The sequence below is a fragment of the Rhodnius prolixus genome, unplaced genomic scaffold (assembly GCF_049639745.1).
Source record: "Rhodnius prolixus isolate KJV_2025 unplaced genomic scaffold, Rpr scaffold_3, whole genome shotgun sequence".
NCBI lineage: Eukaryota > Metazoa > Arthropoda > Insecta > Hemiptera > Reduviidae > Rhodnius > Rhodnius prolixus.
Window position 1 is genome coordinate 28,914,458 of NW_027411603.1, and position 27,823 is coordinate 28,942,280.

The following is a 27,823-nucleotide window of genomic DNA, read 5'->3' on the forward strand; positions in this document are numbered from 1 at the left end:
TTTAATATCTATTAATTTATAATAATCAAACTATTAATTACATGTTAAAAAGAAAACGTTATATAAAATTTAAAAAAATATGAGGCTAAAAAAATTCTTACTCCAACATACATCAATGATTTTGTTTATTTTATATTTAAATAAAAATCGTCGGTTTAAGTTCATTCTTCGATTAATGTAATTGTTAGTACACAAAGATGTAGTAGTCAAACGTTTATAACAATAGGTAATAATAATTATCTGGCTTTATCGCAAATAATATAGTTTTCTTCAATTACATTCTCAATCTAGGTATTCATCCCCACACTGTTGTATATATGTAATATAAAGTAAATAAGATATGCATATTTTTAGGACAGCTAATTATTCCAGTATTTTACCATAAGTAAAATTAGGGGGACTAAATTAAATTACAATTGAGAAATGAATAATTATTGATGAATAATCTACTTGTTATTAACTGTGAGTTGTTTGTGCTCACGAATATTTCGGTAAGACGATTTCAAGATTGAAATATTCTTTTAAATCCGTGATTCAAATTTAAACAGTAGCCGACTCTAACTTTGTCTTTTTCTATTTTAACATGCATGTACATATGTGACAACTTCAGAATAAAGGGCATATTAAAGATAAATCAGAAGAATAATTTGGAATAGTGTTAAAATAATTTACTATATAATAATGAAGATATAATAAATATTTTATCATAATTATAACAAAATATTATGAACGAACTGGCCAACATAAATTCTAAAAATTCTAAAAAATGTGAAGGAAATGATAATGCAGCAAAATTACTTTAATTATATCAACTAAGCATGAATGAAATGTTGGGTACTCGCTGATTTGTGTACCATAATCACGTTTAATCAACCCTTATACTTAACATTTTAAACTGTAAGTTTTTGTTAAGGAGATTTTTGTACCTTTTGGATAGATTTTCCTTTTTGTCTATTTTTCAAAGTTACATATCTGCTTTACAGAATTTTTTAAAATTTGGAATAAGCTATTCTATCATTATAATCTGATAAGGTGTTAAGTCGGAACCGTAACTACCACTGGAGAGATCTTTGTAAAGAATGATTGTAGTTGCGGTCCCCAAACCATCCTCAATAACAATTTTTTTTGAGAAAGCGTTTTGAATAACATAGGAAGGTATTTGTATGTAAATAGCGAAATTAAACTGCGATTTCAAAACTTCCTTTTAAGAGGAGTAAGAAAAATAAACTAAGCGATTACAGTACTTCTCCCTAAAAGGCAAAAAGGCAAAGATTTTGAACCTTTTTTGTAAACAACGTAGCGCCTAAACGCATGAACCGATTTTCATGAATGAGTGTCATTCGATTCGGAATTTTATGTAGATGTGCCTTTTGGGGGTCTCGACGCTGTACATTAAATGGGAGAGGAGTTAGCCCCCTTTATGTAAGGCCCCCTCCAAAATTATTATTACTAATAACTCAGTAAATTATTGACAGATTTTGATCAAATTTGGCAGGATGAAGGAATTAGGGCTTCTCTCCGTATTATGAATGCGCAATCCTGTTCTTACGCCTATTAAGAGGAAGCATTGCATTCATTTCAAATTATCGACGCGTGGACCTATTTTCTTCAATGAAGTATTATTTGGTTCAAAAAATGATGTAATTTGCATTTTTAGAGGTTTCGACGCTGTGTACCTTTAGGAAAGGAGTTTCCCCCACGTAGGTCAGGCCCTTTCTAAAACTATTATCACTAATATTTCTACAAAGCTTAGTCCGATTTTGCTAAAATTTAGCACGAAGAAGCGGTTAAAGCTTCCCTAAGTGACTAAAGTGCATCATGCTCTTACACCTACTAAGAGCAAGTTCTGCAATCCTTCAAATTATCGACGTACGAACTGATTTTAATGCTGTAAAAAATAAAAAATTGAGAGAGAACAAAAATTAAAACACAGACAATAATTATAATTATATACTTAATACTTAAGGGTTTGAATTAAACGCAAATTAACATAAGTATAGTTTATTCACTTAATTCGTAAAGCATTACACACATAAAACATAACATACGATACATAAAAAGTGTCATACATAAAGTGAAGAATGTCTCTTACTACCTGCAACCCTTTTGCCACCCCTAACGGTCATCCCTTCTCATACACCCTCAACAGGATAGCCACTCAAATACCAAACATATAAATTTACCTACAATGCATGAAATGTCTTTCAATTTGAAATTTTATGTACGGTAGATTCGGCTTTTTGGGGTCACGATGGCATATACTAAGGAGTAGAGTTTGTCCCACGTAAATAAAGCCCTCTTTTTAATGGTTATTAATAATAATTCTGTAAATCCTCGCCTAACTTTGATCAAATTAGGCAAGAAGAAGAATTTAGAATGCGTGACGTTTAAGTTTCATCCTGCTCTTACTCCCACTAAGGGGAAGTAATTGCAACCATACCGTATTCGCAGTTAAAATTCTCTTTGCCCGTTTGCGGAGAAGAATTGTAATTGCAAATCAATTTTCTATTCCATCTTTAGAAGTTATTAGGATCACAGTTTGATTTCTCTCACATCCCATTAGAGGAAGTAGTGTTATCAAAATTTATCTTACTGCTCTAATTGGAAGGTACTGGTAATTGCAATTTTCTTTCTATTATCCCTCTTAATGGGTTGTAATTATCCATCACCTAATTCAACCTTCTCCATCTCCTTCCCACCAACTTGCTACCATTTCACCATAACTTGTGTCAGTTTTTTTTCATCCTAGATCTTCCAACTAATAATTCGCGATACTTGAATTTTTAAAAAATCATTGGATATATAAATATATTCTAATCAAGGAACAAACAAAAAATCTATCCAAAAGTTACAAAACTCTCCTTATCAAAAACATACAGTTTAAAAGGTTAAGTATAAAGGTTGATTAAACGCCAAAAGGTACATAAATCAGCAAGTACCCAACTGTTTATCTTATGCTTATTTCATAGGAATAATCTGTTGTTTACTGTGGGAGTCATAAGGGCCCCATTTCACATCAAAACCATGACCCAAAAAAATTTCAACTCTCAATATCTTCTCAACTAACGGATCTGTACTCATAAAAACTGTAGCATACTTCTCAGTAAAACAGAGCGTGTATGAGCAGAAAATTTCATACGAATAATCTGTTGTTTACTGTGGGAGTTATAAGGGCCCCATTTCACAGCAAAACCATGACCCAAAAAAATTTCAACTCTCAATATCTTCTCAACTAACGGATCTGTACTCAAGAAAACTGTAGCATACTACTCAGTAAAACAGAGCGTGTATGAGCAGAAAATTTCATACGAATAATCTGTTGTTTACTGTGGTAGTTATAAAGTCCCCATTTCACAGCAAAACCATGACCCAAATAAATTTCAACTCTCAATATCTTCTCAACTAACGGATCTGTACTAAAGAAAACTATAGCATACTACTCAGTAAAACCGAGTGTGTATGAGCACAAAATTTCATACGAATAATCTGTTGTTTACTGTGGTAGTTATAAAGTCCCCATTTCACAGCAAAACCATGACCCAAATAAATTTCAACTCTCAATATCTTCTCAACTAACGGATCTGTACTCAAGAAAACTGTAGCATACTACTCAGTAAAACCGAGTGTGTATGAGCAGAAAATTTCATACGAATAATCTGTTGTTTACTGTGGGAGTTATAAGGGCCCCATTTCACAGCAAAACCATGACCCAAAAAAATTTCAACTCTCAATATCTTCTCAACTAACGGATCTGTACTAAAGAAAACTATAGCATACTACTCAGTAAAACAGAGTGTGTATGAGCACAAAATTTCATACGAATAATCTGTTGTTTACTGTGGTAGTTATAAAGTCCCCATTTCACAGCAAAACCATGACCCAAATAAATTTCAACTCTCAATATCTTCTCAACTAACGGATCTGTACTAAAGAAAACTATAGCATACTACTCAGTAAAACCGAGTGTGTATGAGCACAAAATTTCATACGAATAATCTGTTGTTTACTGTGGTAGTTATAAAGTCCCCATTTCACAGCAAAACCATGACCCAAATAAATTTCAACTCTCAATATCTTCTCAACTAACGGATCTGTACTAAAGAAAACTATAGCATACTACTCAGTAAAACCGAGTGTGTATGAGCACAAAATTTCATACGAATAATCTGTTGTTTACTGTGGTAGTTATAAAGTCCCCATTTCACAGCAAAACCATGACCCAAATAAATTTCAACTCTCAATATCTTCTCAACTAACGGATCTGTACTAAAGAAAACTATAGCATACTACTCAGTAAAACCGAGTGTGTATGAGCACAAAATTTCATACGAATAATCTGTTGTTTACTGTGGTAGTTATAAAGTCCCCATTTCACAGCAAAACCATGACCCAAATAAATTTCAACTCTCAATATCTTCTCAACTAACGGATCTGTACTAAAGAAAACTGTAGCATACTACTCAGTAAAACCGAGTGTGTATGAGCAGAAAATTTCATACGAATAATCTGTTGTTTACTGTGGGAGTTATAAAGTCCCCATTTCACAGCAAAACCATGACCCAAAAAAATTTCAACTCTCAATATCTTCTCAACTAACAGATCTGTACTCAAGAAAACTGTAGTATACTACTCAGTAAAACAGAGTGTGTATGAGCAGAAAATTTCATACGAATAATCTGTTGTTTACTGTGGTAGTTATAAAGTCCCCATTTCACAGCAAAACCATGACCCAAATAAATTTCAACTCTCAATATCTTCTCAACTAACGGATCTATACTCAAGAAAACTGTAGCATACTACTCAGTAAAACAGAGTGTGTAAGAGCACAAAATTTCATACGAATAATCTGTTGTTTACTGTGGTAGTTATAAAGTCCCCATTTCACAGCAAAACCATGACCCAAATAAATTTCAACTCTCAATATCTTCTCAACTAACGGATCTATACTCAAGAAAACTGTAGCATACTACTCAGTAAAACAGAGTGTGTAAGAGCACAAAATTTCATACGAATAATCTGTTGTTTACTGTGGTAGTTATAAAGTCCCCATTTCACAGCAAAACCATGACCCAAATAAATTTCAACTCTCAATATCTTCTCAACTAACGGATCTATACTCAAGAAAACTGTAGCATACTACTCAGTAAAACAGAGTGTGTAAGAGCACAAAATTTCATACGAATAATCTGTTGTTTACTGTGGTAGTTATAAAGTCCCCATTTCACAGCAAAACCATGACCCAAAAAAATTTCAACTCTCAATATCTTCTCAACTAACAGATCTGTACTCAAGAAAACTGTAGTATACTACTCAGTAAAACAGAGTGTGTATGAGCAGAAAATTTCATACGAATAATCTGTTGTTTACTGTGGTAGTTATAAAGTCCCCATTTCACAGCAAAACCATGACCCAAATAAATTTCAACTCTCAATATCTTCTCAACTAACGGATCTATACTCAAGAAAACTGTAGCATACTACTCAGTAAAACAGAGTGTGTAAGAGCACAAAACTTCATACGAATAATCTGTTGTTTACTGTGGTAGTTATAAAGTCCCCATTTCACAGCAAAACCATGACCCAAATAAATTTCAACTCTCAATATCTTCTCAACTAACGGATCTATACTCAAGAAAACTGTAGCATACTACTCAGTAAAACAGAGTGTGTAAGAGCACAAAATTTCATACGAATAATCTGTTGTTTACTGTGGTAGTTATAAAGTCCCCATTTCACAGCAAAACCATGACCCAAATAAATTTCAACTCTCAATATCTTCTCAACTAACGGATCTGTACTCAAGAAAACTGTAGCATACTACTCAGTAAAACAGAGTGTGTAAGAGCACAAAATTTCATACGAATAATCTGTTGTTTACTGTGGTAGTTATAAAGTCCCCATTTCACAGCAAAACCATGACCCAAATAAATTTCAACTCTCAATATCTTCTCAACTAACGGATCTGTACTAAAGAAAACTGTAGCATACTACTCAGTAAAACCGAGTGTGTATGAGCACAAAATTTCATACGAATAATCTGTTGTTTACTGTGGGAGTTATAAAGTCCCCATTTCACAGCAAAACCATGACCCAAAAAAATTTCAACTCTCAATATCTTCTCAACTAACGGATCTGTACTCAAGAAAACTGTAGTATACTACTCAGTAAAACAGAGTGTGTATGAGCACAAAATTTCATACGAATAATCTGTTGTTTACTGTGGTAGTTATAAAGTCCCCATTTCACAGCAAAACCATGACCCAAATAAATTTCAACTCTCAATATCTTCTCAACTAACGGATCTATACTCAAGAAAACTGTAGCATACTACTCAGTAAAACAGAGTGTGTAAGAGCACAAAATTTCATACGAATAATCTGTTGTTTACTGTGGGAGTTATAAAGTCCCCATTTCACAGCAAAACCATGACCCAAATAAATTTCAACTCTCAATATCTTCTCAACTAACGGATCTATACTCAAGAAAACTGTAGCATACTACTCAGTAAAACAGAGTGTGTAAGAGCACAAAATTTCATACGAATAATCTGTTGTTTACTGTGGTAGTTATAAAGTCCCCATTTCACAGCAAAACCATGACCCAAATAAATTTCAACTCTCAATATCTTCTCAACTAACGGATCTGTACTAAAGAAAACTGTAGCATACTACTCAGTAAAACCGAGTGTGTATGAGCACAAAATTTCATACGAATAATCTGTTGTTTACTGTGGGAGTTATAAAGTCCCCATTTCACAGCAAAACCATGACCCAAAAAAATTTCAACTCTCAATATCTTCTCAACTTACGGATCTGTACTCAAGAAAACTGTAGTATACTACTCAGTAAAACAGAGTGTGTATGAGCACAAAATTTCATACGAATAATCTGTTGTTTACTGTGGTAGTTATAAAGTCCCCATTTCACAGCAAAACCATGACCCAAATAAATTTCAACTCTCAATATCTTCTCAACTAACGGATCTATACTCAAGAAAACTGTAGCATACTACTCAGTAAAACAGAGTGTGTATGAGCACAAAATTTCATACGAATAATCTGTTGTTTACTGTGGGAGTTATAAAGTCCCCATTTCACAGCAAAACCATGACCCAAATAAATTTCAACTCTCAATATCTTCTCAACTAACGGATCTATACTCAAGAAAACTGTAGCATACTACTCAGTAAAACAGAGTGTGTAAGAGCACAAAATTTCATACGAATAATCTGTTGTTTACTGTGGGAGTTATAAAGTCCCCATTTCACAGCAAAACCATGACCCAAATAAATTTCAACTCTCAATATCTTCTCAACTAACGGATCTGTACTCAAGAAAACTGTAGCATACTACTCAGTAAAACAGAGCGTGTATGAGCAGAAAATTTCATACGAATAATCTGTTTTTGACTGTGGGAGTTATAAAGGCCCCATTTCGCAGCAAAACCATGACCCAAAAAAATTTCAACTCTCAATATCTTCTCAACTAACGGATCTGTACTTTTTTTTGTGGAATAAGTAACCTTAGACTACCTTATTTTAAGACAATCTACTTTAAAAATTGACTACGGCTCCATTCACAAGAGTTTAATGAATTAAACAACACAATACAATATCCCTGCTGTATGCTCGTGAACACGTTTTCTTGCAAAACAAACGCAATTTCTCATACGAAGATAAAAGGAATCCTGGAAAATGATATACCGTTTGAAAGCCCGTTAGACAAGGAAACTTTTGTAAAAAGTGCCAGCAACTAGGTCTGAAAATGATCACATAAGAGCCTAATGAGTTTTCTTAAAAATTTCGATTACTTTTATTTTCCTAGGTTCCGGTGGAAGATTAAGGCAGTTTGGAGAATAATTTATGCTTCAAAATGGCGTCAGTTTTTAGGAAATTTATCTGTCTTTCTAACCATGTCAACAGAATCGAATTCGGACTAAAACTTTCTGAGTATTTTTATTGGAAAAAAGTAATGATTTTAGAAAAAAACTTTAAAGTGACGTCACTCAAGAACAGAGGAAAATATGAAGTTGGCCAGTACGTCATTGAACTCCACTTTAGATGTACTTTTGACATTCTAAAAGTAATTAAATCAATAATTAATGACCCAAGTATCACATCCATATATAGAGTTCCGAATTAATTACTACATTGGCCCATGGAATTGAATCAATAACTTGGTCTCTAGTTCGACGACATACATGTCTGGAAGAAAGACACCTTTACCTCTTGCATATGTTTTTAACACCTCAAGTTTGGGTGTAGTTATTGCAAAATTCTTTGAAGGGACAAATATAATACGGAAACTTATCTTTTCACAAGTCACTATATTATTGCATGTGCGCAAATACATAATTAAATGGTAAAAATATATTTATTTATTTTTAAATATTTATTAGGATGAAGAAGGACTGCAATTTAATTCATCAAAGTAAAGAAATCTTCATTTTTGTGCATATAAAACATTTTTTACTTTCAAAAATTGGTTATTGACTCACACTCATTATATGTTAGATATTACCTAATAAAATAAAAGAATAGAGGCTTAATAAATTAATAGAAGTTTTGAAAAAAATAGAATGAAGTACATGAAAAAATTTCAAAAACGATGAGGAAATGAAATTACCATATTTTTATTTAAATATAGTTACCTCTGTTTTCTCTTTAATTAACCAATGCTGACGATGAACTCTTGGTAGTTCGAAACGTTTGAAATAAAGATTTTGTTAAGGAACTTGAGACCGGAAATGTTGCTATTACTTGTATTACTTTACCGAATAAGAAAAACTCAATTTAGAATAGAAAATAGATTTATTATCCTGGGGCTATAGTCCCCTAAGAATAATAACATGTACAATTGGAGGCCCTATTGGTTTGACCTGTATGTTAGATATTTAGAAATAAAAATAAGTGTTTGCAAAAATTAAGGAAATAAATGAATACAATTTTAATTTCGGAGAAAGCTGGGTAGAAAGGAAATAATTGAACAGAAGGGATTTAAAGATGGAAAGGGTAGGAGCATGACGGACAGATGAAGGTAAGGAGTTCTAGAAAGAGGTAGCGCATATTAGGAAGGATTTGTCAAAGGATGAAGTACAGTGTGAGGGAATATAGAGATCAGAGAAACGAGATCTAGTATTACGAGAATGGATCGAGAATTTGATCTTGAAGAGTTGGATAATATAAGATGGCCTTTGTGATTGGAAAAGGAATGTAGCCAAAAAATACTGGCGGCGATAGGCAGGAAAAAGCCACTTCAACTCATCGTAGTAGCATCGGGAATTTGCGGGAGTCTCGGGAAATGCTGAAAATAAATCTTATGAAGCAGTTCATGATTAACACATGAAAACAATTTACAAAAGAAAACGAGTCAAGAGGTAATTTTTATTTTAATTGCCACTATTAATGAAATTATTCTTTCAATTATTAAAGTTGCAAGAATATTTTCTTTCATTTTAACGTCTAATTTATAAGTTGAACTGCCTTTTTAACTTTAACATATTTTTGCTCACAAAAAGCTTCAACGCCAGAAACAAACGATGTTTATGCCACTTAAAGAAAACGCTGTAAAAGAAATGTTTTTGTGAACGCTTCTCGGCTGATTTACGCGCGTTCTCTAGTTGTAATTACCGATGTCCCCTGCACATTTGCTGAATTATGTCATATTGGAAAAATAAATAGCTAGTATACTTTTTTGTATATATATATTTTTTCTTTCTTTGCATTAAACACAATAAGATGAAAAGATTATGTAGCGTATCTTCTGCTCCTACAATTACGGTCCGTTCAAAAAAACCATTTTATGTTTTCCTGTAAACACAAACGTAGTCATGAATTTTATGAATTATGCACGCATTGTCAGGGAAGAATTTTGTGATTAGTTTTTAAGGTGTGAGAAGTTGAGACACATTTCTAAAAAAATAAAAGTACATATCGTAATTTATAGATTCAATCAATGAGTTAAACTCATAAAGCAGGTGAATTTCAATTGTTTCTATTGATCTAGACTCAAAAACTATCTTGCCATAATTAAGTTGAATTTGAAAAAGAAATTTAAAAAAAAAATCTGTTCAATTTTATTCAAATATCCTTACCTGTACGTAGCCATCTTTAATACACTTCGCAACTACATAGCTTGCTTCGTTATGACTAAGTCCCTCGTATGCTAAATTTATAAATAGAAAATGATAATTAATAACAAATAATAATAATAATTTTAAGCAACAATCACTGCGTTACAAAGTACATAACTTACATTTTTTTTCACATTCATCCAACACTTTCAAAGATTTATCCATAACTTCCTTTACATTCTCGTGATGTTTTTTGGCCGCTAATCTAACTTTATCCCAATTGATTCGAGTGTCATCAACCTATTTTAAAATAAATGAACTTCTTTTACATAAATTTCTTAGAAAAAGCTAAATAAAAAAAAAGTGAAATGTATCTATAAAACGTAAATAATCTTTTTTAGACTTTTTTTTTAATTTTTCATTTTAATAAAGAAGTATCCTCTGAAAAAAATACTATAATTTCATTGCATTTTAATGAAGCTGTTTAATGAAAGATGTTATTAGAGAAATGATCCTTTGATTAACTGATTTTGAAAAGAGCAGGTGGGCAAGAATCAGTAAAATAACTTGATGACAAGGGAATTATAGTACTAACTAAAAAAGGATGCACCGTTCGTTATAAGACTCCTGAATTTTGGTTTTCAATTTAAGGCACGTCAAAATTTGTGAGTATTGCGCTTAAGGCATTGGCCAATCTTCGGACAATGTTTTATTGCATCAGAAAACACAGTCCGTTACCGGACATTCAAGAGCAGAAAGTTGAAGCATCGAATCTGATGGCTTCATTTTATGACTTGAAGTCCTTTATTTAAGAATAAACTGATCTTAAAGGCAACAGTAGGTGCAGTTACAGATCTACTGTTGTTTTATCATTGGGAATATTGAGAAGCAGACAAATTTCTTTCTATATACCGACGATTCTGCCAATTTATTGCATTCAGGGTTCTGTTCGATGGAATAATACCACATTAATCTAAATACAAACTGAAATAAAAATATAAATAAATGGTTGAAAATTTAAAATGTATAGTAGAAATACTTATAAAAATTAAATGAAAATTTAAAAAAATATTTTACGTTGCTTACACTGTAAAATCTGTGGAGTTTAATGTTAAGCTAAATCATCATAACTGTTGAGGATTCATGGAAAAGCGGGTTTATATAGAGGTAAGTGAGGGGTGAAAACAATAGGGCTGGAAAAACCTAAGGTATGGGGTGAGTAATTTGTTAAGTTACTGTTTGAAGAATGAAAGGTTGTTGATGTCTGCGCTAAAGTTAATGGAGGTTTTTTCTTGCCTAATGTGTATCATTTCTAATATGTTGCGTTTGTTTCTGTTAGTGTTAGTAGCAAGTATGGATGCGTCAAAGTCAAAATCGTGTTGCAAGTCTAGATGGTGTTCAGTGAGAGCAGATAATGTATCTTTGGGTTTCTTTGTTTTGCAATAGTAGTGGTGTTGGTATAATCTCCTGTTAAGATATTGTGAAGTTTTTCCAACATACCTGGCATCACAACTTTTGGAATTTTTAGTTGTATATTTGGGTGTATGGTCGAAAACTAAACCATTCTTCTGCTGTTATGTTGCCTTAATTCTGAACGTCTCATTATTTCAATTATTTTAGGAAACTAAACATTGCTGTTTAATAATGTTTAATTTAGGGCCCTAGGGAAGGTAATGCGTTTCATTACACCAGGTTGACCCAGTTAAGCTGAACAATCCTGACTAGGATTATGACAACCAATTCCTCTGGAGGTTCTGGATCAATAAGGAATCAAGAGATGGAGTTCCTGGTCAGATTTCGGCCAAGATACTTTAAACTGGCAGCAAGGTGTACACTTAAGGAGCGGCGACGGATGAATTTGTCAATGGAGTGAAAGACAGCGTCCTGGACTAGTTAGAATGAGAACTGCGAAAGGGTAGGAAGAACTCTACACCAAGGGAGAAGGAAACTATCTAGAGGAGGTCATCCTAAAATCAAAGCCACCGATCCTCCAGGGATGGTGGTAAAGAATGGGGAAACTCCTCTATCTTGTAGAAATCCGCAATTCAAGATACTTGGAGAGGAATTTTGGGAAGGACAACGTCCATCTTGGACTGTAGTAAGTAACATTGAGTAAGTAACATTGACGATCTATACATACTAAATATTCTGTATATTACAATATTTTAGGTGTACCTCAATACTTGAATTTAAAAAAAATTTAGGAAACAATACGATCATAGAGCCTAAAAATAAATAAATAAATGAAAGTGTACAAAGATCAAATACTTACGAACGCCATTTTTCCAGCATAACATCCCAATACTTTCTGAAAATAAGCGTTTTTAAATTGACTTAGGTATAATTGTTTACCATTAAAGAAATAAAATACTATATTACACAGCATGAACAAAATAACATACCTTGAAGCCGTCGTTATCGGGTATACCCTTATCCATATCTAAGTAGTTCTGGACTTCACCTGTATTTTGACGTGTTGCGTTAATATTAAATATTTATATATTCATGCATAAATTCTCATTTTTCTCAAGTATTTTAATTAGTAAATAAAATGTTAGTTTATTCCAAAAAGGCTAATCTGCTTCTGCTCAGTTATTTTGTAGGATTCAATGGATTTCGGGTGACCCTAAGAGACTTCCTTAGATTAGAAACCACCTATTAAGTATTATTTGTTTATTTTTGTTTAAATTATGGTTAAAGTAGATAATAAAATTTTGATTGTAAAATGAGGTAGATCTATCTTCTATCTGGATGGCAATTGGTAAACACAAGCATTTACAATTCCTTGAAACTCAACATCTTCTAAATCAACTGTAAAATTAAATGACGCATTAAACTTTGTGATCTTTACTGCTTAATATTCAGAAATTTATTTTAATTACGCTTAAGCTTTGCTGTTAACAGAATTTACGTTTGTATGTAACATTATTTCACAGACATTCCCCGAGGAGTTTGTTAAAGTAGTTTTCACATTTGTTCCTCTTTATTAACAAAATATTAGGTTAAAAATGAAAATGGAATGAAATAACACCAGTTATAGCTGTTGGATAGTTATAATTAAAACAATGGGATATCTAACTAAAATGTAGGATTTATACGAACTTTTGTCCACATTGTGTTCAACTCGACACTCTTCAAGGATTCCTAGTTTAATTATTTTTTTTAAGACATTAACCTTTTTTAAATTTTATTAATATTGATTGTTTAATTATATTTTCCTTTGCCGACTATTTACATCTTAATTCTATTTATCTATCCGTTTAACGCAAATGCTCTTAATTTTAAAGCTGCCTCAGTGTACCAATATAGATTGTTAATCTGTTGCTTACATGTAATATTATTTAATAAATTTATAATATTTCCTCATTACTTGCATTTCCCTTCAAATACTGATGGAGAAAACTTTTGCGTAAACTGTTATATATGGGACAGTGTATCAAAAAATGCACCAAGTTCTCGGGCTTCTGCATATTGCAAACTGTACAATTTTCTTTCCCTTCAAACTTATGTAAAGTGCCATTGCAGTATAACCTAAAATAATTTTCATTACATACTCTAAGTTGACTGATTATTCTACGTTTACTTAAACTATTCGGTATTTCCAGATACTGTTCTCCTAAACCTAGTGTACTTATATTCCTATAGAAGGAGTTATATCTGGAGTTTATGGCTGCCTCTACATCTCTCGAAACATGGTGATTGCTAAATTTTTCAATTAGATTTCCTAGCACCCTCTTTACTGCGCATCTATTATTTATATCCATGTACTCTCGCATGCCCACTACCACTAGCTTTTCTTTTAGCTGGGTAAACCAATTATAGTACACTTTATTATCCGGCCATTTATCTAGTGCCCGCAACCTCTCCATACATATTCTCGGCAATCTGTAATCCGGCATATTGTTAACTTTATTTAACCATAGAAACATACGTTTCACAATTTCTACTTCAATATGGTTGTACCCGGTCTCTAGACGAACTAAATGGTTCGGAGTATTGCGTGCCCAGTGGTAAAGACATTTAAAATACCTAAGCGAAACCATTTCCAGTTTCGAGCAATGAAATTTCGGACGCATAAAGCAATGTTGAATCCACTAATGCTCTACACAAAGTTAATTCCGTTGCCAATACGTTACTTTTAGCCCTGTTCAATACCGATCTAGCATTTGCTGAAGCCAACAAGCCTTTCTTTATGACCGCCTCAGTATTTATATTAAATCTGCCCGAGCTTGAAAAGCTCTTCAAATTCCTTTTTGTTAAGCCCTTTAATTTCTTGCTGAAACATTTTTTTATTCCCATTTACTAAAGTAACTATTAATCGCTGCTTTAAACTAACTTAATTAACTTTAAACTATTTGGTGCCACGGTAGTTGTATTCTGGTACAGAATTCGATTCACGGCCTTAGCCTAGGATTTTATTTAATGTTAAATATGAGAACTTTGTAGTAAAGTTTGTTTACTAATCGACTCCTCCAAGACATCTAATTAGATAAGTTGTACGTAAAGCACCCTTAAAAAAATGGAAATTGCTTTACTTATTAAACGCTGCTTCAAATGTTTTTATTCTATCCTTTTATACACTTGCTTATTAATTAGATACAGCTAGCCAATGTTCTGCATTGGGCGAAAAATACCGGGAAGGATTTATAATTAACATTATTCAATGTTTATTTACAAACATCTCCTCTTGGCTCTTAATTAGACTTTTTGTTTTAAAATAGTGTCAATTGCACTTTTTCCTTCTTGAAACGTTTCTATTTATTTAAAGCACTTAAAAACTGCCTTTTCTTTCTCGCAAATTTATAATAAAAGTCTGACCTAAGTATTTTTCAAAATTGCAGTTTAGGTGAAAAACTGTAGGTATACTGTTGCTCACAATCAAAATAATTATTAGAAAATACTTACAATTGATAGAACTAGAACTACTACAGCCAGACTGACCAAAATATAGCCGAATAAATGCATAATTAATCACTTTTAGAATAATTTAAAACTGTGAAGTTCCCAGTTAGCTTTCTAATAATACACTTTTTTTTTTACATTCATGCTATTTATATTTATTGAGTAAATGACATTGATTGAACTTTTATCAATTGGTACGAAAGGTCAAACAGAAAATGATTATGCTATCTGCGAATAATTAGGATTTTTCTGAGAAAACGACAAAGCGATGGTTTTTAAAAAAAGTACTTATGAGAGCAGCTGTTTATTGATACAAAATCCTAACAATCTAGGCTCACTTTAAAAATTTTTTGAGGTGTAGAAAATGGCCAATTCGAAGTGACAAATATTCCAGAATTAGATTCCTCAAGTTTCTGAGATTTCTTAAAAATGGCTTCATTTTCTATAAATTTTGCATTTTCTTATTTTACTCAACTTATTCGAAACATTTTCTCAGAGGTTTCTTTTTTTCGTTTGTAAATAAAACAACCAAATTTATTTTAAAAGTAAATAATTGTAGAGGGAAGGGATAAGCTCCAGTGGTTAGTGTATACTGGATTTCAACATGTTCGAATCCAGCTACTGGCCGACAGTGTAATGAATAAAGCGCCGAGTGTCAATGACCTCTGATGTTGACACGCTAAAAACAAGATGGTTGACCTTTAAAAATTATTTCAGAACTCACTTCCTCATATTCAAATAGTAATAATTAGTAATTAATGTGAAGTCTGACCACCTTTTAGCGAAGCACTACAAATTATCTTCTTCCGAGGTTTAAATAAAAACAAATCAACGGAGCTATTTCCGGATTAATTTACTTCAACTAAAGGATGATTAATAATAAAAAACGGAACTAAAAGCAAGTGTTTCATATGACGTAATTCATGATAAATAATGGAGTCTATATCAAATTTTATGAAGGTGTTTAGTTTGTAACAGGTCTTAAGTATACCTGGTCGTTTACCTAACATCCGGTAATTTACATATTTGGCAAATGATTAAGATGCTTCAAAGTCATCCGTTGAATCGGAAATATTATCTAATGCTTTTAGTGATAGAAATAAAAATAATGTGTATTGTCTGCAAAATCCGATTGAACTCCACACGACCTTCACTGGCTAAAATTCTAAGGTTTTAACTTAATACACTTCCTTCATACTTCGAACTTTTACTAAATTGGAGTTCTTTGGATAAAAAAATATTATCGTGGATTTTGATAAAATCTTCGGAAAATGAAAAAGGTACACAATTTCAGAATGTTGTTCTTAGAAACTTGGAATTTTCAAATCATTTAATCCTTCAAAAGTATTTTCAAGTATTTTCATGATGAAAGTCAGTGAGAATAGTGGAAGCCATTTTTGTAAACAAAAAAAAAATCTCAAAAACTATAATTTATTTATAACTACTAAATTTATACACATAAACGTGATCTGTATGCCACAATTGGGCGCTGATCCCTTTGGGATAAGCGCGGCGAGAGGAGCCAGCCTATACTAGAACTTTCTAGAGAGGAATCCGGGAGCTAGGAAGTCGTGTGGCCAACGTTAAAGTGACATCAGGATAGGTGGAAGTACGGATAAGACTTGGGCGGTAAGATTAGTATAAAGTTTAAGCTGCAAGATTGTAGTAGAAATTCAAGGATAGAACAATGGATTAGTTGGACCAAAAAGTCATTTTGGGACGTAATGGAGAACATTGGCTATGTGACTAAGGGCTTTATGTTGGGACCATTGGATTCTTTGACTGTTGGATTGTTTAGAAAAGTCAAATAGGTTGGCTCCATAAGTCCAGATTTGTCTCCGAAATGTTTTGTGTACAGTAAGATTATTATTCATGTCAGATCTCCGTCTAGTGAGTTGGTTCTACATGAATCGTTAATATTAATTTATTCTATTTTTTTAACAACGCCTGTTTTGGTAACCATTCAGCGATTTTCTGTTACCTTAATACGAAAGAAAAATTGGGCAAGTAAGGAGATAACAGTCGATCAGTTAGCTGTACGAGACGTGTAAAAAGTGTCAATGGACACTAGAAAGCCTCAAACAATCTCAAAACAGATATTACCCTTCAAAATTTGACTTAATTTTGTTCGCTATCTTAGTGAGAGTAAATAAATAAGTACGATAAATAGAGAAATGAAATAAATAATATGGCAAAAGTGACAATTACATCACAGTAGACGAAGAAATGAGATTATTGTGTAACCAGTGGCGTTCATAACCTAGAAACTCCCATTGATAATTGTATAAGGTTACTAACAGGAACAAGAAACTACAACAGCTTCCAGCTACTTAGTTGTGGAAAAAAAAAAAAACTAACAAACAAAAAGCCGGTTGCAGCGATGAAGATAATGGCCACAGTGAAAGTCCATTCTCAAGAGGCCAGCTCTGTGAGGTCGGTCAGGTCTTTCGCCTTTCAACTGGACGGTCAGGAGTGTTCAGTTACTTATAAGGTTATCTATGTTTTCTATGTCTGCTACGCTTCCTAAAATGTGATTGTTGTTACAGGATATTATTTGTATTTTCAACAAATAAAAAACTTAAAATCATGGCGATATGAATGAATAAACTTTATTTAACATTTAGGTAGATATGTTACCGTGAAAGACCGAAATTGGAGAATGTCAAGATTCACTTGGTGAATGTTAAGATTCACATAGTCGCTTGGTCTAAGTAAGAAATATTTGCTAAATATCCCTTATTTCTTCTTATTTGCACCTGTAAATGTCGACATTCACTATGCACTGATAGTGAGTATTGAATAAAAATATTAATAGTAAAAGTAAATAATGAGGGGAAAAACAATGAAAAACCCTCAGCCTCCAAGGAAAGTTTTACTTCAGGGAGTCCTTAACTCTCCTGTGCCTGTGCACCTTGTCCATACTATAGTCCCCTATTAGTCTGCAGAGGTGGTTGTGACTTGATTCACACTTACTGAAGAAACCAGTAACGAGATACTTGATGTAGTGCTTGCTCTACATAGTCCATTTGGGGTAGGTCTATAATACGCGTGTAGCTGGCGGAAGTTGTCACAAGCCTGAGGAATTTATTTTGGATTATTTGCAGCGAGGCGATATTGGATCGACATGTCAGACTCCAGGAGGGACAAGCATAAAGTAAACTATGGCGATAGATATTTACATATGTAAGTAAGAATAGTATAATTGATCTGTTTAATTCAAAGAGCAAGTTCCATCCTAATAATTATACATAAATGAGTTGGATGCTTGCTACGTACTTCTTGAGTTGGCAAAAATGCTGAGACAAAAGATTTTTTTGTCTTTAAATCCCTCTGCCCATAAATAATATTTTTTTGGTTAAATTTCAGTGTTGCCCTAACACTATATTCTATCACAGTAACTTACATGTTTGTTTTCATTATTTTATTGCAAAGAATGTATTATTACTCACGTTCTTTTTGTATGATTTTCAATAGTCATGCAATAATCAAAAAGAAAAAGCAATGAAGGCCAATAGGACGCTGAGGAATCCGCCAAGTGCGCAGTTTTTATGTGAAGATTCCATCAAGAAGTCTTGAGCAAGTCTAGTGTTTTGTCCTTGACCAGCTGTTGTGGATTGTTATTGGTCGTCTAAGAGTATTTACTTGGATAGCCATTTTGGTTCAATGTTCTTTTATTCCTTTTCCTTACTAGGTAAGAAAAGTATTGCGAAATTTTCATTTTATAGTGGTCAATATCCATTTTGAGGTCCTCGGAGTTCGAAAAAGTTTTCTATTAGAAAATGATCTTTGTATGTGGACAGAATTCTTCAAAAAAATTAAAAAGTCCAGGAAGCAGGATCCTAATTTGGAGGTACCTGACTGCTACATGGCGATTAAAATCCAAAAAAACTGAGCGAATTTTTTTCCTCCAAAATTTTCTATAATGCCCTTACGATTTTCATTAAACTATATGCGGACATTATACTTAAAATGGTCCATAACGTTCTTTCCGGCGAAAATCCGATTATGGATCGTTCTGAGAGAGGAGAAATAGTCTTTGCTGTAGAGGACTATTTCAAAGTAATGCACAGTTTTCTTCCCTACATAATATAAATTTCGAGTTTGGTCGGAAATTTCACAACCTAAAGTACCACTTTGCTAAATTGATTATTTACTCTTTTTTTGCAATTTTCTTAATAGCTTTTCTAATTTCTTTAAGCACTGTAATATCGTTGTAATAGTGTTGGTCCACAATTTTAATTTGAATTATTTTTTTAGGACCATTCGATTAAAGGAACTCGTGATTGACGTAGTGGCTATTCTTCCCTCTAAAGTACCAGTTCATTATAATGCGTAAATCTGCATGTCTCATATTATAAAGAGCGATTAAATGCCTGGATTAACATTTGAATTAGCTAGAAATTCCAAAACTATGGCCATTTTGAGGTGTGTTTAAAAGTGTTTCTAAATAACAACAACTGGAGAATTGAAGTAGGAAAGTGTTTCGAGAGGATTCACACAAAATTTTTAACGTTAAGCTGTAGCTGCTCTTGTTTGTTTGTCAGTTCGATATTTATTTCATCCTGCTTAGAAGTTTCTGTAACCAGTAGATGTGAGGTAAGACACAGTAATGCACGCATTGTACTGGTAAGGAAGTCAGATGATTTAGCATTCAATTTGATTACGTTTTCGTTCCTGTTTACTAGTGTTAAGTTATGTGAAGAAAGGTAGACAGATTAAAGTCTTTAAGAACACTAAAAGTCTTTTATTGTAAAGAATTCTTTACAATACCGATAGTTAGATATAAACTGTTGCTTGTTTAACAATAGAAATAAGAGACATACATCATGTTATATCTTCTACAAAGTGGTTACCTCAGTCTTGAGCTTAATAAGGAATACTTTCCAGTGGAGAACCTAATAAACACAAAGATTCCAAAAATAAAAAAATAAATAATAAAAAATAGAGGAGAAATCCACTGCTGTATTAAAAGAAATAAATGGGCCCTTTTGATAACAAAGTATTTAAATGATTGGCACGCAGTGTAAATAACTAGTCCATCTTAATTGAATTATTTGTAAAGCCCGTACATCCTACAGTATGCTAAGTTTTCTTTACAGATTTCGCTCAAAAGCTTCACTATTTCACTTTCAGATTATTCCATTTTATATAAATATTTAACTCTAGCATCTTAACATTCAGAGCAATGGATAATAAAATGCATTAAATGTATGATAGCATTATGATTACGGTGACCATTCGTACTGTTTTTGGTAGGACAGTACTGTTTTTTAAGACGCTGTCCTTTTTTTTTTTTAAGCATAAATGTCCTGTTTTTTATTTATTTGTACTGTTTTTCAATGAAATTTAAATTATACTCAAAAATTTTTGAATGTAAAAATATAGTATAAATGTATAATTTCGCAATAATCGTATAAATTAATGTTCGCAAATAATCGTTTAGAAAAAAAATGTTCTGTGTACATTAACTTTGGACGAACCTTTAGCGTAAAACACAACCTGTTTTACCGATAGAGTAGACTAGTCGACTAGTGTAAACAACGATCGCTAAACGTTACAAGAGTTACTATTTACATTTTGTTACTAATTAACAAGTGTATAGTTCAAGGAGACGCTCAGTTTCGGCTGAATATGGGACATATTATATGGCCATTGTTTTGTAATAACCGATCTCGAGTTAATAAACGTATTAATATTTTTTATAGGTTTTTTTTTGCTCATTGTCCTTTTTTTTGATACAAAAATAATGGTCACCGTAATTATGATAGTAGTATTCAGGAAATACATTGAATTATTGCCACACATTTTATAATTGAAATTTAATAATTCGCCCCAAATTTTTATTTACGAACTAATATCGCCAGCTATGGAATTATAATTAAAATAAAACTCATTACCAAGGCAAATATTTTCATTTCTATAAACTGCTCTATAATTTAGAATTTTAGAACTTTACTAAGGCATGTAGATTTTATAGTCAGATGTTACATCAGTATGAATACATTTTTCAGTCACTAAAATTGACTAAACGAAACTTAGCCAGGACCATGCTCTTATAAACATCGTAGGCAGTAATAATGTGATTATACAATAATAACATCAATATTTTATTATATTGCTTCAATCCCTTTTTAATTATTTCAAAAGCAACTACGAGGTCTGTAAATTAAGTAATGAGACTGATTTTTTTTAAAAATTTTATTTAAAAAAAATTACAATTCTATAATTGTAATTCCTCTCGGTAAAATTGTTGATTGACCATTTGACCTTGAGGTAGAAACTCTTTGTGGTTCTTGAAAAACTTCGTAAAAGGGTCATTCGTGTGAGACCAAACATCAAGAACAAGTGGGTGTTGCATCACTATAAAGCTCCTTGTCACACAGCAATTTCAATAAACGAATTTTTGGCCAGTAAAAACATTCCTGTGGCTCCTCACCCTCCTTATTCGCCTGACTTGAGTCCTTGTGACTTTTTTCTCTTCCCAAAGTTGAAAAATCACCTCAAGGGAACTCATTTTGGTACAGTCGAAAACATTCAAACGGCTGTAACCGACCAGCTGAAGGCTGTTCCATTATTGGAGTTCGAGCACTGCTATGAGGAGTGGAAGAAACGTCTCCAGCGCTCTGTGGCTTCAGAAGGAAGTTATTTTGAAGGTGACAATATAGAATGGTAATTCTTTTTGAATAAAAGAATTTTAAAAAATCAGTCTCATTACTTAATTTACAGACCTCGTAATTTTGGATTTTTTTTTTTTCATACGTTTGTAACATAATTATGATCTAACTGTAGGATATGTAGATATGTCGTATTTATGATGGACCAGATTTTGTTTTCAAAGAAACAATTTGATTTAGGGTATATCTAGGTAATTTATTTTATTTCTTGACGAAAAATATAAATAGCGGTTCTTCTTGATCTTAGAACTGACAACCACGCACACTTGGGTACACATTACAGAAGGAGAACAAGAAACTTCATTAAATATTTTAATCTTAGCTATAAACAGGTATTTACTACTTTAAAAGTAATATCCCCAAACAGGATATAGTCCTATTTTTGCTCGTGGCAATCTTTTATCAAAATATCTTTATAAACATTAATTTATGAGTTTAAGTAAATTCCAAGATACGGCTAGGAATTCACAACATTTATGCAGCTATTGCCTAAAAACTTAGGATTTGGTTAAATTCATTTTCAAGTTTCACCATGGGCAATATTTTACTCAATAGTCAATGATACATTGCGACTCAGAAGAACTGAATGCAGTTAATGCAATGGCAACATAAGATTACTCTGGCAGAGAACTGAACCTTTCTTTCGTCGATAAAAAAGACTCTTTTGTCATTGTTCGCCGAGCCAAGTACCGCTAGTAATGTAGAGCACTCTTTCAGCAGTCTGCGAAGAATCACATGTGTTTTATTATTATTACTATTATTATTATTATTATTATTATTATTATTATTATTATTATTATTATTATTATTATTATTCTCCATACTGTTATACGGGGCTGAGATCTGGGCAGACGCGCTCCAAAAAGAAGTATACAGAGAGAGGCTGGCGCGGGTCCAGAGAGTTGGCGCATTGCGGATTGCCTCTGCCTACCGAACAGTCTCTGAACGGGGAGTTATTCCCGTTGCGCTGCTAGCTAGTGAAAGGAAGCGGCTCTTCGAAAGAAGATGGGAAGCTGATAGGGCAGCAGCCGCCCGAGAAGAGCGAGAGCGCACTATGGCTGTATGGCAAGCTGCGTGGACGGAGGAAACCCGTGGCAGGTGGACGGCAGTCCTGCTCCCAGATATCAGAAGCTGGGTCGGTAGAGGTTTTGGGGAGGTGGATTACTACCTCACCCAGCTCCTCAGCGGGCACGGTTACTTCCGGGAGTTTCTACGGATGATAGGGAAGCGGTCAGAGGGATATTGCCCCCACTGCGTAGGAATGAGAGACGACGCCCATCACACATTTTTTGTGTGCGAAAAATTGGGTCGTGCCAGAAGGGATCTGGAAAGAAGAGTGGGTCAGTGGGTTCCCGAGCGCTTCCATGCTCTCTGGTAGGGCGCAGTGGAATGCTGTGGCAGTTTTCACAAGGGAAGTACTAACCTTCAAAAGGCGAGATCTGGATGGAGAGGAAGCTAACCCTTAAGGGGTAAGGAACTGGAGCCTAGCCTGAAGTAGTGCTGCACAAGCGAATCCAGGCTAGGCCTGGCCTTAGGGGGGTGATTTAGCCGGTAGGCCGCGAGGGAGTCCGGCACAATGTGCGTAACCTGCATGTCACCCCTCTTTAAAAAAAAAAAAAAAATTATTATTATTATTATTATTATTATTTGCCAGTACAGAAATATGTAGCTCGACAATTATATAGAGTCAGTACACAAATCTTTACAATAGATAATCTTACAGATTTCTCTTTAACTGCTGTTACAGTCAAGAGTTTGTAGATTGAAAACAAAATAAAGACAATGAGAAAAGTGCTTAGCGTGTACTGGATACCAACGCGGAGATCACGGGTACAAAAGCAGCAGCTGACCCCTTAGATTTTTCTCTTCTTGTAAGGAAGTTTCTTACAGCTCACTGCCCGGTGATATTTAGCGTCGTCCAGAGGCCAGCAGTGCTCTGTAAAATGCTCGCTAGTTTATTAACGAACTTTGAACTGAAAACAAATAATGAATAGAAATTCATTCAACCCATTAGATATTGTTCAGCCTTCCCTACTTGTGAACGAGAAACTCGTCCAGTTCGTGGAAACAGTTACTAAGGAAAAAAAATGGCTGAGTGTTTTCTTAAATTTCCACCATATTTTTCAAAAGTTGACTAATTTCAAAGCAGAATATTGGTCATACATTTTTGGACCGACATTAAGTTTGGGGTCATACTTTGCCCACTTGTTCCTTGTATTAATATCAGGATTGTATTGACCTTGAGTCATTGTTTATTGTGCTACAAACAAGAAACTATTATACAGTCCCGGGTCAAGCGAACTGGAAATCTCATTGAAATTAGAAAAGTTATGTTTGACAACTACAGTTACTTCATTCAAACGATGCTTGTTCGAATTTTATTGAACCTAACAATTACTACGAGTTATTTCCTAAATGGATACACTTCTTCATTCTGTCTCTTTATTCTCTGTTAGCTGAGTAAAATTATTAGTTGCCCCTCTCCCTGAGTTGGAAGTTGGTGACGCGCAAGTCTGTCAATAATTTAATATCTAAGAACCATCCATTACCTAAGTTGTATATCTGAAAAAAGGTTTCATTGACTACCATCAATTTTATTATTTACTACGAAGTTTAAAACCTTATAATGAAATACTGAAATAAACTAGAACTGGAGTAAAGACAATGTTGCCGGTAATGAAATGTAGTTCCTTCTACTTACCTTCCGGTTTGTAAATTCCATTTTAGGATGTTAAGACAGGCAAAGAACAGTTGAACGAGCGCTGCTTGTTGCATAATAGTTGAGTGTGTGAAAGTTGAGTATATAAAGTAAGATGGACCAGCATCTCAAGCATATAGTACATCTCAAGGATCCGTCAGTTTACCTGGGGCGATTACTATACTATAATGAAGTACAATTTTACTGTAAGTATAATCTAAATTTACCATTTTACTTAATTACTAATATTCACTCAAACAACAACAACAAAAAATGAAAATTTCATTCAAATTCTCGCAGATTACATGTTAAACCCAACATCAGAAGTAAGTTCTGTGTTAAAGTAACTTGTTTCTAGGCATGCGCAATTTGGGAAACATGGCTAAAAAGAAATAAAAAAACTTGGCTTCAGTTTTATATAGAATTGAATTTCAAAATGGAATGATATTTGAAATCATTAAAGAAGGAAAGAGCCAGGTGATCTGGGTATTAAGTTGAACAAAAGTGCTTCATTATTATTGCTTTTAGAAAACTGTACGAGTATATTGTCATAGTGAAACCGAGTTCCCCTTTGGTTATAACCTAGTTTTCTTTAAAACGACTTCAGAATGTAGGTATCTATAGTAAATTTTTTATTCTCTCCTGTCGTTATTCTTCTAGGTAGATAAAAGGTATCTTGCAATATCTTTTAGACATTTCATAGTTGTTAACTCCATTTTAAAAATGTTTTTTTAAAGAAAACTTTAGAACTAAATGTTTGCAATAGTTTGTAACAAAAACCATTTCATTACTGTAAATAATTTTGTTATTTTTTTAATTATTTTCGATCTTTTTAAAGAAACCATTTGTATTATTATTTATTTTTACAGCCCTATAAATGACATAATCACATCGATCGAAATGTTTGCAATTATTAAATTAAGTTTCAGAAAAATATTTTTATTTGTATGAACCTCAATTTTTTTTTTTTTTTTTTAATCATTTTGTTCTTAAGAAATTTGTAATTGCTATTTATATTTATATAAAACTTTAAATTTAAATTTGATTTAAAAATTTGTTCAATAAAAAACTCTGTTACACAACTTGCATTTGTTTAGTTACTTATATTTTTCATTTTTTAAATAATTATGTTCCAGATCCTCACTCTAGTCGTTAGCTTAGTATCTCTAGTCAGGATGGAAGAGAGCGATAGATCTGTTAGCAAGAGAGGTGTAGAAGAACATGAATCTGTTGGAGGAGGGTAAGAAATGATATCTACCTATCTGTTAAATTGGCACCTGACTGATCATTGCTAAAAAGTAAATAGAACAACCTTTGTATAGTTCAACCTTGTTAATAATCATTCTGAGTTTTGAAGAACTAATTGCGGCTAGGTTTGGTGTGCATTATTTAATAAATAAATATTTATTTCAAATGCGAAAAAAAACGCATCATCAAACCTCAAGTCAGAATTGATAATTCTAAATGTAAATAAACAAAGAAATTTTATTTAATAGATTAGAAAACACTCCAGTGTTGTTCAGCGTATTGGTATGCTGTCAATGATGTTTTTGCTGGTGTCTGAACGCATGTCATTGTAAAATGCTGTCTGTTGTTTAACTGATAGAGGTTCATTATTATTGTAACTAATATTATTATTATTAAGGCGCGTCAAAAGCTGAGGCCATTGGTGATCGTAGCCTTTTGCACTGCTGAGCTTTGGACATTGTTTTCTGTTAAAAACCTTGCCCATTGCTAAGGGCCAGCAGCTGGATTCGAACCTGGATCCTTGCTTTGGGATGCAATATATGTTAACCTTTTATGACGTCCTTTCCCTTTATGATGTCCAGGGTATAGCCCAAAATTTGCTTTTTCTACAGTAATGATGGTCTTAAGATCCCAGTGAGACGTTTTGATTAATTATGTCTCATTAAGCTTTAAAGAAAAGAAGTTTATTGTAATGACCCCTGATAGTTCTACAATGACGCTTTTTCACCAGGTTCTGGATTCCGTCTTTTACCGGTCTCATAAATGCTAACTGGTAATGCGGTAAGTTTTAAAATTTACAAGTGCTGGATCCAAGTGACATTTTGGAGATGTTTACCTTATAATAAGGCAAAAGACCAGATTAAGTAAGCGAGAGCCTTAGCCTTGGTCAGTTACTAGCGGAATCAATAGTGCAGTTTGCCTTGACCAACAGAAGGCAGTGGGATGAACTTCTATGACACATACTGGACCTAGTAACTCACCCCTCCAGCTTGAAAATTCCCAGAGCAGCAAGCGTTAGTGGATACAACCCTCTTAGAAAGGCTACCAGTCTTTCACCACTGGGCCAAGAACAAGTCCTCACCCAATAATGGTAGTTAAAATACCTCCACATCTAGAAAAGACGGTCTAAAATTAGGTATCACACTAGAAATCTATCTGCTCTAAATACTAATCTCTCTTCATGATACCACCAAGTCACGGAAGAAAAGGTGCTTCATGCATGATAAATCATTTTGTAGATGTTAAGGCGTATGAGTAAATGTTGCTCCACAATGTCGCTAATTGAGTATTAACATTTTGTCAATAGCTTCCCTTAATCTCTCAATAACTTAAGTTTAACAACCTTTTTTTTTTTATAGTGGTTCACTAGTCTCACAACATGTGGAAATAGTTAAAGAGGTTCCGGTTGTGCATTATCATGGAATAGCAGTACCAGTACCCCATCCTGTTGGTGTGCCAGTCCAAGTGCCAATACACGTGCCAGAGCCAGTGCCTGTACAAGTACCATATCCATTTCCAGTATACCATACGGTGCACGTACCCATAGAGAAGCCAGTTCCAGTGGAAGTAGAGAAACCTTATCCCGTGGAGGTCATTGAAAAAGTACCAGTTGCCGTACCAAAACCGTACGCAGTTCATGTTCCTGTTTATAGAATCAAACACATCTATCATGGCGAAACAATACACCATCCTGAGAAACATGGCTGGTTTAAATTCTTCTAAATTAAATTAATAAATCAATTTATTTCACATGGTACCTTACTGTAAATTTACTAATTGTTCTGTAAATAATTTTTGTATTTTTTGTAATAAAATATTTTAATTTAACTCATTACTGGACATCAATAATTGCTAGCAGATTAGCTACATTAAAAGAAATTGCACTCAGTGATAACCGATTATGTAATAGATAAGACATAGGAGAGGAGTCACACAAATGCAGTCTTTTTTTTTTTAATTAATATTTAATAAAAATAAAGACAAAAGAAATAGCGTCTTAATAGTGTGTTAGAAAAAAATAAATAAAATAAACAAAACCTTGAAATCGCTGGCAATATTTTTGAAGATTTCAAATGATAATATAAATTTTGAAATGAAATTAATTCCATCTACATACATATATTATAAATTGATTAGAATGATTCTAAATTTAAAACAATTAATAAAAAATTATAATATTTCAAACTATTCTGGGAAACAAATAAAAAATGTTCGGTCTGAGAGAGTGGAAGA

The 27,823-nt window shown here is 33.1% G+C and overlaps 3 protein-coding genes across 4 annotated transcripts in view; 2 read left to right on the plus strand and 1 right to left on the minus strand.

Annotated features, from left to right (window-relative positions):
* Positions 1–27,823, plus strand: part of lin-52 (DREAM core complex component lin-52) — a 450,123-nt gene that overhangs the window by 112,892 nt on the left and 309,408 nt on the right. The window lies entirely within an intron of this gene.
* LOC141452348 (uncharacterized) lies at positions 9,686–15,090 on the minus strand. Of its 2 annotated transcripts, XM_074124388.1 has the most exons (7): positions 14,975–15,082; positions 13,440–13,600; positions 12,472–12,530; positions 12,342–12,377; positions 10,252–10,369; positions 10,091–10,161; positions 9,686–9,806 (listed from the first exon to the last, which is right to left on the minus strand). In XM_074124388.1, the coding sequence occupies exons 2-7, from the start codon at positions 13,537–13,539 to the stop codon at positions 9,783–9,785; spliced, it is 408 nt and encodes a 135-aa protein (XP_073980489.1). In that variant the 5' UTR covers positions 13,540–13,600; positions 14,975–15,082; the 3' UTR covers positions 9,686–9,782. The 2 variants fall into 2 exon arrangements, with proteins under 2 accessions (XP_073980489.1, XP_073980490.1); XM_074124389.1 differs by lacking the exon at positions 13,440–13,600 and having other exon boundaries at positions 14,975–15,090.
* LOC141452342 (uncharacterized) lies at positions 24,527–27,813 on the plus strand. Its single transcript, XM_074124379.1, has 3 exons — positions 24,527–24,549; positions 25,480–25,583; positions 26,950–27,813. The coding sequence occupies exons 1-3, from the start codon at positions 24,532–24,534 to the stop codon at positions 27,311–27,313; spliced, it is 486 nt and encodes a 161-aa protein (XP_073980480.1). The 5' UTR covers positions 24,527–24,531; the 3' UTR covers positions 27,314–27,813.

Excerpts from the sequence above, each read along its gene's own strand:
- LOC141452348 (XM_074124388.1), bottom strand. The coding sequence starts at position 13,539 with ATGCAGAAGCCCGAGAACTTGGTGCATTTTTTGATACACTGTCCCATA. Across the intron at positions 12,378-12,471 it reads CCGATAACGACGGCTTCAAG|AAAGTATTGGGATGTTATGC; the intron begins GTATGTTATTTT and ends GCTTATTTTCAG. Across the intron at positions 9,807-10,090 it reads TTAAAGATGGCTACGTACAG|GAAAACATAAAATGGTTTTT; the intron begins GTAAGGATATTT and ends TTGTGTTTACAG.
- LOC141452342 (XM_074124379.1), top strand. Across the intron at positions 25,584-26,949 it reads CATGAATCTGTTGGAGGAGG|TGGTTCACTAGTCTCACAAC; the intron begins GTAAGAAATGAT and ends TTTTTTTTATAG.